The 12065-nt window shown below is 38.4% G+C and overlaps 1 protein-coding gene across 1 annotated transcript in view; it reads right to left on the reverse strand.

Annotated features, from left to right (window-relative positions):
* The window catches only part of NOL10 (nucleolar protein 10), a 49190-nt gene extending 41123 nt beyond the window's left edge, over positions 1-8067 (reverse strand). Inside the window, exons 1-7 of the mRNA XM_064650518.1 lie at positions 7944-8067; positions 7472-7517; positions 6644-6742; positions 5758-5835; positions 3957-3994; positions 1504-1640; positions 703-768 (exon numbers count right to left, since the gene is read on the reverse strand). Of these exons, the coding sequence (XP_064506588.1) occupies positions 703-768; positions 1504-1640; positions 3957-3994; positions 5758-5835; positions 6644-6742; positions 7472-7517; positions 7944-8009 (530 nt within the window). The 5' untranslated portion in view covers positions 8010-8067. The remainder of the gene's footprint in view (positions 1-702; positions 769-1503; positions 1641-3956; positions 3995-5757; positions 5836-6643; positions 6743-7471; positions 7518-7943) is intronic.
* Positions 8068-12065: the final 3998 nt, after the last annotated feature.

The raw sequence follows: 12065 nt of genomic DNA on the forward strand, positions 1-12065 counted from the left end.
TCAAAACCTTCTCACAACTTCAAGCCTCATCTCTCTAATCCAAATTTTACACTACACCCTTATCCCTCCCACTCCAGAATTTCACCCTTTTTTTTCCTGTTGCTCAGTTCCTTATTGTGCCTTGCCAAATACTTCTTTGTCCATTAAGCCATCCTACCCACTGAACACCAGCTGTTGCCCACCAACTAGCAACTTTCTCTAGTCAAGTCTGGTTTTCTCATCTACCTCTCCCCACATGAAAGAAGCTCAGTTCCTGCTCTGGTACTGTTTTCAAAAGAATCAGACACATGCTAGAGATATAAAAAAAATATCTCTGGGCTACTCCAAGAGCAGAAGGACAAAGACATGTCTAGGAAAGTACGTACCCTGTGGGTAGATCTCTATATGATGGCTAAATTGAGCAGTAATGGCAAAGTTTTAATGAAATGCTCTTAAAATCAAGTTATATACTGCCTATTATAAGTTCATATTAAGCAATTTTAAAATATCCACAAAAGAAAACTCAATTAAACATAAAAAATGGAACAAAAAAATTACAGAACATAAAATGAAATGAGACTCAGACTCAGCATATGTTCCCTTTCAACTCTGCGATGCGTTTGGGCAGTGTTCAGAGATAGTACTGATGGTGAGCATGCTAGTAGTCTGCTTCCACCTGGTGGAAAGAAGACAGATAGATGTCATGCATTACAGATAACTTACGAAGCTTCAGTTTGCAGGGAGTTCAGAAATCTTCCTTGTTCCAGATTTAGCCTGTATACTTCAGAACTACAAAATAAAAATCCAGAATTACTCCTGCCTCTTACAAATACTGAAAAGCACTGCTCTAAGTTCTGAGGCATTGTAAAGATTCTTATTCACAGCCTAATTTTGCCAAATACACAATTTTCAAAATTCACAATCTACAACAAGATAAATCTGTACTGCAGTGTTAAAAATACAGAGAAAAATGTGCATGTTCACCAAGCATATTTATTATACTTCAATATCCTACCAATTACTGTTGTTCCAGTGAAAGGATACATTAACTCATTTCTCAAGATTTTTTAACTTCCTATGATTTAAGCTACATCTTGAATTTCTACTTATTTTGTTTGAAACCCTAAAGACCTAATTTTATTTTTACTATGTCTTTTCACAAACTCAATTACGTGATTTAACTCACACCTTACAGCAACAAAACACCAACCAGAATAGAAAGAATTATTTAATTTTCCTTACCTAGATGCTAAACACTTTTTAGAACAGTACACTGACTTGCAATATTTAATACAAATTTGCAAATACATGATGTACCTGGTTTAAGAATCAAAGAAAAGAAAGCCTTAGAACAGCACAAGGAACTGAATTTTTTCCTACATTTTCCATTCTTCACAGTCTCCATTATTAAGCTGGAAGGAATTGCCACTTCTTCCATTTTTTAACTTTTCTAGCATTTTAATGTTTATTTCATTCTTGGAAAACATTGCTAACAAAAGTGAAACAAAATAATCCACTTATTACCTCGCTCCTACAAAGTACAGGTCACAAGATGGATAGTGATAAGAGAAATCTCTACCAAATTTTGGTATTCTTGTCCTGTAGTAATGGCCATGTTGTGAATGAAACTCCACAAACCTGCCACACTGCAAGAAGACAATCTGAAAATAAAACAGAAATCACTGAAAGAGAGAAACGACAGCAATCTCCCCAACTTGCCTTACAGCACAAACTCCAGTGATTTTTTTTCAAGCTCACACGGGCTCATCACAACCTAAACAAGTTCTATTAAAATGACAGAATCAACTAGTGCTTCATCATTTTCACTAGCCATGGCAAACAGGTTTTTTTAATATACATTATATGAATATTGATAAGAGTATATGTGATACCCTGAAAGTGACTCTGCAATCAGAAGCAGTACAGTTACCTCAGTGTTCTGCTGCACCAAAATTAACATCTGTATTTCTTTCAAGATACTAGTTAGTAATTTCTGCCCGGTACCACGCTATGCAGACATCAGCATGTTCACAGGTACTAAGTACATGAACTACACAACCTGATGCACAGAGTGTTCCAATAAATTACACCAATGGTCTTTCTGCATTTTTGTTGTTTGCTAACTGAGGAAGAACACTGTTTCTTTCTGAAACTTAGACAAAACATCTCAGTCCTGCAAAAAGCCCACAGAGAGGCATTATCAGAGGGCTCGATCTGTACCAGTAAATAAACTAGGCCAGAACCTGCTGTTATAGTCTTGATGGCAAGTTAACATATCCACATGAAGGAATCCTTCCCACTCCAGAGACAGTATCACCCACCCCACCTGTTAACTCACACTGTACTTCAAACCATGCCCAGGCATTGTATGATGGAGGCAGAGCTGACCTTGCCCAAACTCATGCCACAAATGATACATATAATCACAGGCTGACTTTTGACTCCGAGCCTCATTCCTATTTACCTTAGATTAGAAAAATGCTAGTTAAGTTTAGCATATGTAGTAGATGCATCTTCTAAAAACAGTAGACAATGAAAATTTCAATTTTTCTACTGCTGAACTACATTGTTAGCAATACAAATAAGGATGAGAAGCTCAGGAAGGGTGAGGTACAAAAATTACTTTAAATCTGTCATCTTTACAACAGTAAAAATTTAAGATTTTCCTGGGCAGGTTGGACAGGAACTGAAAATTCTTTATGACAAGGCAGTGCAGCATGGCAACAATTTATGCAGTAAATTTGTGGAACCACCATGCTTGCAGATTCTGACAGAACTGTTCAAGCAGTAAATGACATGTGAAGGTCCAATTCCAATCAATACTTTCATGATTTTAAGAATTTCAAGTATAAGTTCTCAAATATTGTTCCTTCTTTCTAACGTGTCCACAATATCATGACAGCTACTTGAAATTAAGTTTTCTTTCTGAGGATTTGTTAAGTTTTAGGAAAATCAAATTGAAAACAAGGTTGTATTAAGTTGAGAAAGCAGGGCTTCAGTCCAAAATATAGTACCAATAATAGTTAAAAACACACGAGAGTCGTTCTGTTCATAACCAGTCAGAAACACATTTGAGAACACAGCATGTCTCAGTCTCACAAACAACTGTTTGGTCTGTACAACCAGAAACATTTTCCCACAGACAAGTACAGTACAGTACCAGTCGTGATCTTCTGCTACTTAAATTCATGCACTTCCTTGGAAATCTCACAGGAAACATTTTGAAAAGCTAGAAGGCTAGATGTTCTTGTCTCTGATTAAACAGAGTATTTATTAAAACAAACCTGTTCCTGAAATGGTAATGTCTCTTCACAGAAAAAAAAGTAGTAAAATAAACACTTAACAAAACAAAACAAAATGGCTTGTCCTAATGAAATTACATATGCTTAAATTTCATATTTAACTGTACTGGGCCTGAAAAATGGCTCATGGTCCTAAGAACTCAGGTGATTCCTTCAGGTACAGCACTTAATTTAAAAATAAATGAAATTAAAAAAAATAAATTAAAAAAGGACATTACTTCTCTCCACAATTTCTGCCTCATTCATATGCTCATAATCATGTCTACAACAACACTGACAAATCAGGTTATTAACTTACCTATAGCTATCCCACATCTCAAAAATGGTGTATCTATGTACCACTTATCACACAGGATTGTGACTAAACATTATCCTACAAATAAGAGCTAATTCCATTTTTTACCTTATTTTGTTTGTAGAGTAGATCATTATTTGAAGTTTTTCTATACTACATAAAAGACTTTAGAAGTGGTAAAGCAAATTATAATACAAAGAGAAAAAGAAAACAAACAACATTTTAAAGCTACAAAAAATGTTTATCCTATTTGCTTTCTTTAAAAAAAACTTTTGTTCCAAAAGTTGTGTTGATTGACTACCTTTACTATATATGAAAATGCATTTTAATATACATACTAAACAATTTTTTCATTTATACATTGAAAACATTAGACATACCTTTGAGTAATCATCTGATAAAATCTCAAATGTAACCACTGGAGGAGAGAGCAAGAGAATTTTAAGTCAACTAAGTAAGCAAATTTATTTGCAAACATTGGCATAAATCCTGAAAACATTTACACTCATGCTAATCTTTAGTCATGTAAGTATTCCCCACAGGTGTCAATGCATAAAGCAGGCACTGTGATAAGATCTTTAATTATATAGCTTCATTTGCAAAACAGTAAGTAGTTTCTAAAACTTTAGAAATATATGAAGCATCTTGTAATCTTTTTATCGTTCTTGTATACTTGACATGTTCCTCAACACATTGCTCAGCCATGTATTTTATTGGTGCAGGGAAGGTCTAATCAAATGGTTTTTGGTGAGTGTGTGGTCCATGGAGCTTTGGTACTCCATCAAAGGTGACAAAATGTGACGTCAATCTGAACACATAAGCATAAACTGGCACATGCTGTCCTTCTAAGGGGCCAACTCTTCCACAAAAAAAAAGTTCTAAGTCTCAAAAAAATCACAAATGTGAAAGCTACTATTCATGCTGAACCCTGTAACATATTGAACTTTGCCTAGTTCTAAATCAGCTGTGCTGAGAACATTAGGGAGCAGCTGCTTCAGCTAAATTGGTTCCATATAAATGAGATAACTCATTTAAAGTTACCTGAAGTGACTCTACGCTATACTTCAAATGAAACATACTTCTGCAGTCTAGTAAGATGCCAGTTCAAAAAAAAGCTTTAAGGTCTAACTTAAGCTCTAATTACCAGCAAGCATTTAGTATTACAATGACTCCATCATTCAAAGTGGGTCTCACTCTTGCCATACCTTTTCTCCCCAGTCTCTCTGAAACCCTGCCCTACCACCTCCCCTGTTACTGCATTGTAGCACTGTTCCTTCACCCTATGTCACTCCTTGTAGTCCTAAGGCAGAGGGCAAAAAGCCACCCCCATGCTCTACTACCCTTTTCATGAGCTAATTCAGCAGTTCTCAAGTTTTATTTTTCACAGCACTTTCACACACATCAGTTAGACCAGTTCAGTTCTTCTGTAATGAATATGCTTATCCCCTCATTCTTTTGGTCACCTCTGTATTTGTTTTCAGTCATCGGTTATCTTAAAAAAAAACAAACCAACCAACAAAAAACAACCAAACAAACAAACCCAAACACAGGCACTCTAAAATTCTCCCTTTCCCATTGTAGCTCCTTGCTTCCCTCACCACAGTTGTTCTCCCTCCAAATGAATAGCAAACAAGGTGTTGTTAGGGTCTTGGCCATGCTACCATCTATTCCTAAGTACCTTGTTTCCAAGAAAATAAACAAAAAAAGCAAACCAACCAAACAAAATTACCCCTCAGGGAATTCCCTTTATCCTGTAACTTGTCTACTGAGCTTGGGCTCCAGGGAGAAAACTAAGCAACCACAGTGCATTCTCCTACCTGACTGCTTCACAGAAGGGGAAAGAAGAGAGATCTGGCAACCACCCAGGCACTGTACCCATGTCACATTCACTAAACAGAACACAGACTTCAGCCACATTCACCCTCTGAGCCCCACACTTACTGGCTCAAAGTAAATCTTACGTTCCCCACACTACTCGTTCCAAGACAGGAAAGAACTCTGAAGTGGGATGACAAGGAAAAAAATAGAGAGATAAAGACTAGGGGATGTTTCACTCCAGATTCTTGTGTTGCCTTAAAGTACATTCTGTCCCCTCAGCACAGGGAGAGAAATCTGTACTTGAGTCCAACCTGAATTATGTATGAAAGACATCTTATGTTAACAGCCATAGTTTATACTAACCTTCAGAATCTAAGCATCTTTCAAATTTCTGGGATAACTGATAGGTATCGAAACAGCGGACCCTCGGCTTGTAAGTTCCTGAAAGAACAATTTGATGTTTAATTTAAAAGAAACACTAAACAAAAAGTAACATTAAACCATCTTTTAAAAAACATATAGTATCTTACATATATAGGCTTTACTGTATTTCTACCATAAGTATTCTGATCTTCCCAAAGCCTCTGTGACTGGAAAAATATGCCTCTTAGGAACACAAGCTTATGGCTTGATTTTTGTCTTCGGTGCTTGCAAGCACCCTACTTGTATGCAGGTTCTTCTGATTACCAGGTACATCATAACAGAATTAATAATACCTTCCAGTAAGTCTGAAAGACCAAGGCTCCTTATGCTATTAATGCCTACTAAAGTACTCCTGTTTGGATTCTGCTTTGACAGTTACAAAATGCAGCATTATCCTCCATCCTATAAAACAACACTAAAACAATGATATTCAGAAGTTATTTAAAGCAAATTTACATATATAGAATAAAAATAATTCAGAACTTAGTTTTTAACTGTATTATAAACAGATTTGGTTTTTATATGTGTTATAAACACCAGTGGCAGGGGGGTTGGACTAAATGATCTTCAAAGGTCCCTTCCAACTCAAACCATTTTATGTTTCTAAGAATTCTGTATTCTAAACAGAACTGCTCCACAGCACCACTACCAAGACAGCCATTCTATCACACCTTAAGAGTAAACTTCCAACACTATGTTCAGTGTTACATTTAATGTTACATTTAATGAACTCTTATCAATTCTACCTGAAACCCTAAGTCATTCTGCAGTCAAGATTTTCTAGGACTTTTGGCCTCTGCTACAGACAGACTCTTTGTTAACTCACCAACTGCCATAATATACTGTCCATCTCTTGATACCTTAATCTTTGTGCTAACTGTGGGCATTTCAAAGTCTTGAATAAGTTCAATTCTTCTGCGGATATCTATAAAGAAAAAAAAAATTGCAAAGTTAGCACAATTGTATCAGTCCAAAAAATTATAATGGTTTCTTAAGGAAGCATGTTGAGCTAACTGAATATAAGGAATATGCTTTAAAGATATTTTATCTTTTAAATATTTTAACTAACACATTATAAGCAGATTAACAGTCTGTTAACACTGAGGAGCAGGCTAGCTCTGTGCCAAGTAAATTACTATTCTGAGGTATGTAACAAATTATTATATAACGTAGTAGCAAATATTCATCACACATTTTACACAATTAATATGCTGTATAATGTATTCTATCTCCTGTTAACAATGCATTTTTCTCTCAGTTGAGTTTCTTATACAACACTTCCTATAATTCCAAATAGTCATTTTTATTTCCTATGACAAGTTTAGGCTAAAATGATTATACCTGCGTTCTAAGATTAACACAGTAACACAGAGGAGTTTACAGTCTGACTTTATCATAAGCTATACATGGAATTCATCCATCACATTTCTGTACAATCCACAACTCAAATATTTTAATGTCTGAAATTTAAAACACCCCTGGTAATATTCTGTTCCCATAAAGTTATATAAGTCAAAGTAACTATTTGTAGCTTTAATTTTGTAGTTTTTAGAATATGAGCTAGAAATAACTTCCTCATATCAGTGAAGTATCTGCTCTGGACCTGAATGTTGTGTATGTATAAAGCTGAGGACCCCGCAAGGGCAAAACTCACCCACATCTTTCTTCTGTAAAGCTCTTTTCTTCCTGTCTGAAAGCCACTGCAAACAAATATATACATAAGTGTCAAGCTTATTATTCACACAGGAACCTGAGAAACATTTAAAGTTTATCCACGCATTTGAAGTATAAGACATTTAGCGCGCTAATTCTTTTTCTCTTGATCATTTTACAAATTTCCACTGATAAGTTTAACGATTGCACATCAAGAAAACTTACAAAGTCGTGCTGCTTAAGGGTCTGTGGAACAACAGACCTACATTCAGAGCAATAACGCACTCAAACTGCATTTTTAGTTGAACGAACACTTATGGCTGTGTTTCGGTGAGGATGCCCGACAGGAGCGCACATGGGCCGGGCAGACGGGCCGGCCCGGCCGCGGTTCAGCCCAGCGCCGGCACCGCGCGGTCCGAGCTCCCGCTGCGGGACCCGGAGCGGGCCGGGCGCGTCCCCCCCGCCGCCCTCACCTCCGGGAGGCTCCTGCCGGCGCTCAGGCTGTAGATCTTCACCTCGTTGAGGCTGGAGACCTGCATGGCCGCGGCCGTGCCCGCCCCTTCCCGGGCACAGGGGAAGCGGAAGGCGGGATCGCTTCCGCCGGCGGGCGGGACCCGCGGGGCGGGCGGCCCGGGGTCGGTGGCGCTGCCTCTCCCTCACACGGGGGAGAAGCGAGGGGAGCACAGCAAACCTGCGGCACAGCCAGCTCTGCCGGCGCCGCAGCTCACAGCGAAACGGCTCCGCTGCTGCGGCTTCCCACGGGAAGGGCCCGGTCTGTCCGTCAGGCAGGCTGTGGTGCCTTCGGGGTGTCAGCGAGGCGGGTCATGGTGCCACTGAGGTGTCCACCAGGCAGGTCGTGGTGCCATCAGGGTGTGCATCTAACAGGCTGTGGTGCCAGTGAGGTGTCCATCACGCGAGTCATGGGCTGCTGTTGCCTAAAATCGGCTCTTAAAAGAAACCTCTCAGACTCAATTCGTGAGTTTTAGGAAGCAGGCATTCTTTATTGTGATGCACTGCATGATCACAGCAAGCCCGGTACCCTGGGAATCAGCTTGCCAAAGTGCACCCGGAGGTATCTTCACTACAGCTTACATCTGCATTACATGATTATTCATTTTTCATTCCCCACATTCTTGTTACATATTTATGACATTTCCCAACACTTATTAGCATATATACACATCTTTACAAGGTCTATGAGGGGCTTCATCAGGAGTCTCTGGTGGTTATCTATGTCTGGAGCCCCAAAGTCCTAAATGACTGCCTTATGCACTTCTTTAAGACAATACACCTGATTATAGAGTAACTTGGTGTTGCTTGGCTGGCTGCCTTAGTTCCCTTCTTCATTAGTTCTTTACTTTGCTTGATTAATCCCTTTAAATCACTTGTCTCAGCTATATGTAGTTTCTGTGGTACATTCCACTGCAAAAAACCTCAAATATCAATGCCATTGAGGTGTCTGTCAGGCTGGCCGTGGTCCCATTCTGGATGATCTCCATGTGAAATCAGGAAGGCTGGAGTTATTTGGCAACCTTGGTGGAGGAGCTTAATTTTCTCAGCCTGTGGTGAACTGTGTCCGATATCCACGGAAAACAGTGAATCCAGGATTTGGCTCATCAGAACCTTGCCAGCAACCATAAAAAAAAAAAAGACATGCAAATAATTCCAACTGTTCCTGTTCCAATTTACAAGAGACTAAAATAATCTATATCTCATCTACACACATCTTCAAGAAACAGTGAAAATCACAACTAAATTCTTAATAATACATAATTCTGATACAAGATGCAAACAAGCTGTTTCAAGTAATTTTTATGCATGGTCCCCTGGATGATGTATTGCAACAATGATGATACCAATATCATGACTAGAAAGGCCTCTATTCTAGTTTGTATTAGAGGGTGTTATAGCTGAGATTCCTGGGAAATGAGCACACCTAAATATAGGTGCCTATGTGGGTGCTAGGTGTTTAAGCTCCAGTTTCAGAGTGTTAAGGCTTCACTTGCTTAAATGTAGGTTCTCTAGTGGCTTTTGAGATGCTGTATAGTGTCCAGGACACCTAGATGGGGCTGACACAAGACCTATGGAAAAACCACGCCCTCTGCAGCATAATCTGGAGGCCAGGGAGGACCTCCAGGGACATCTCTGGTGGCACTAGAAGCTGGGGCATCTGAATCTCATCCCTGGTAAATGCAGTTAATGAAGTGTGAGGAGGTGCAGCAGCCACTGAGTGTCTTCTATGGGGTAAGCTCCATCATATCTAGGTTCCATCATCTAATTAGAGCATCACAAGCTCTTAATAGACATTTAAAGCTGAACTCCCTTGTCCACTATTCAGAATGTCCTAAGGAATCCCAGACATCTGCACGGGGTTGGTTGGTGTGACAGAAGGCCAATGTTACCCTGGAACAGCAGCTGAAGGCCCAACAGGATGCTCCAGGGCACCTCAAAAGGCATTAGGCAGAGTCAGGAGGTCTGAACCTACAAAGAATTCCTAGAGGTATAAAACACTGGAGATTCTTACAGTCAGGAGAATTATGTGACTTTCTTTAGTTTAGACTGCACGAGGATTCCTGACCCTCTTTTCCATTCCCTAGATGCATTTAGCTTACTACAGTGCAAACAAAGAACAGTAGAACCCAGAGGTTCTGACTGCACAGCAGGGAACAGTGTTTTATTTCAAATGTCTTAAAATTATATTTTTATTCTTTTCAGTCAATTTAGTTTTCGTGAAAAGTTGATAAATTCAAGCCTGGCCAGTCATTCATTTAAGACTTCTTAGAAAATCAAAGGGGAAAAATGAACTAGAATGTGGGCCATTAAAAATTTCAATCCAGATAACTTAAGAGCAGCCAAATCTGCCTGTTACACTGACTACAGAATTTAAAAAGTATATCATTAATTTTTGTTGCATGTAGTAATGATATACTTCTAGATTTTCCATTCAGATGAATATAGATGAGCAAGTAGATGAACTGACTGCGAATATGTGAGATACGGGATGCTTTCAACAAAGAGCAAATCACGTTACTTGCCTTTTCTTTCTTTTTTTGGTGTCAGATTTTGCTGTGTGCAGTACTGGTGTTGGCCATGGTGGTGCAGTGTTCTGAACAGTGGTGATAAGCAAACTGAATGTTACCTTTCCTGGTTTTAATGACAACTAGACAGTGCCCCTGCAATAGGTATATACATATGATTATGTTAAGGACAAGCTGTCAGGTGCATTCACTTTTCATGTTCAATATATAAAAAAAAGTTCATCAAGAAGATTCTGCTGCACTTCACATACACAGAGAGCGAGTAATCAATATTCCAATATTGTTTAACATAATTAAGAAATAGATACATAGCTAAGAAATTACGATAAGTAGTTCGTATACTAATATTAAAGGTACACAGAAAATTATGAAATTATTTAGGACGTTCTTCACTGAAATGTTTTAGACTACAATTTTAAATATATTGCTGCAACAATAGTAAAACACGGAGGGTTGGGAAGTAGGATTTAAAAGATTGGTTTTGAGCAGAGGGAAAAACACCCCACACGTTATTATAAAACTAAATAGGTAATGCTCATAATAGCGGTATAATTTGTTTTATAGAGAACTACAGCTCTATGGCTGCTGTTTTGCAAGCTTAAAACAAGCTTTCTTGCTAGTATCAGTGTCATAATTGTTTAGGTAATTAATTTTGGTTATCTCTTTGAGAAAGTTGTTTGGGAGATACTTCAAGTAGGATATTTCAGTACTGTTAATGACTGTTTTGAGGCAGAATTTTGTTCCTTAGTGTGACATCTGAAAAAGTACTCATAAATACAGAGAGAGGCAGAGTCACAGAAAAGTTAATTGCCGTGATGGATCAAAGGAAACAGAAAGCCACGTGATGATCATGAGGGAATTAGACAGCTCTGAGATCACATGGCACCACATGAAGGGCCAGCCAGGGAAATGGCTGAGGAGACATGAGCTGTCAGAGCTGTGTTACCACCAGACTGCAGCACACTCTCCTTGTCCCACAGGATGTGGTGCTACCTGCTTCTTCCCTTCCACCTCCACTGCTGCTTCATCCAGCCTGAAAAATATGTAGTGGGGAAAAAATAAAGATTAAAAAGTTGTAATAAAACTAGAAAATATGATAATAGAAGACGTTCAGCAGGACATTGCTTAGGTATTAACATCATGTCTAATTGATCATTTTCTATGAAAACAATAAAGTAGCGTGATATTTTCACTTTAATAATAGTAACAAAACAAATGTGAAATATGAAAAAATAAGAAAAGTTGCATTGCTACTATAAGAATGTTTAGGAAGGAAATAGCATATATTGTAGAATCCAGAAATCCAACAACCCTTGAGCTTGGATTTTACCTTATTAGTCATAGCATCCATGCATACAGAAGCATCCCCAAAATCTAGCACCACTGCATCAAGAAACATTTCTGTTCTCTTCACACTAGCGTCAACTTACACAGTTCTAAATTTAAGAAGCTTATGAGAATGTAACATTTCTAAAATTAGTCATGCAAAGCATTTCCACAGCTTGAGACTGCAGCAAGGATCCAGTAAAAACTGGTTTGAGGTGGGAAAGAACTGCC

This window comes from Pseudopipra pipra, chromosome 3 (genome assembly GCF_036250125.1).
Source record: "Pseudopipra pipra isolate bDixPip1 chromosome 3, bDixPip1.hap1, whole genome shotgun sequence".
Lineage (NCBI taxonomy): Eukaryota > Metazoa > Chordata > Aves > Passeriformes > Pipridae > Pseudopipra > Pseudopipra pipra.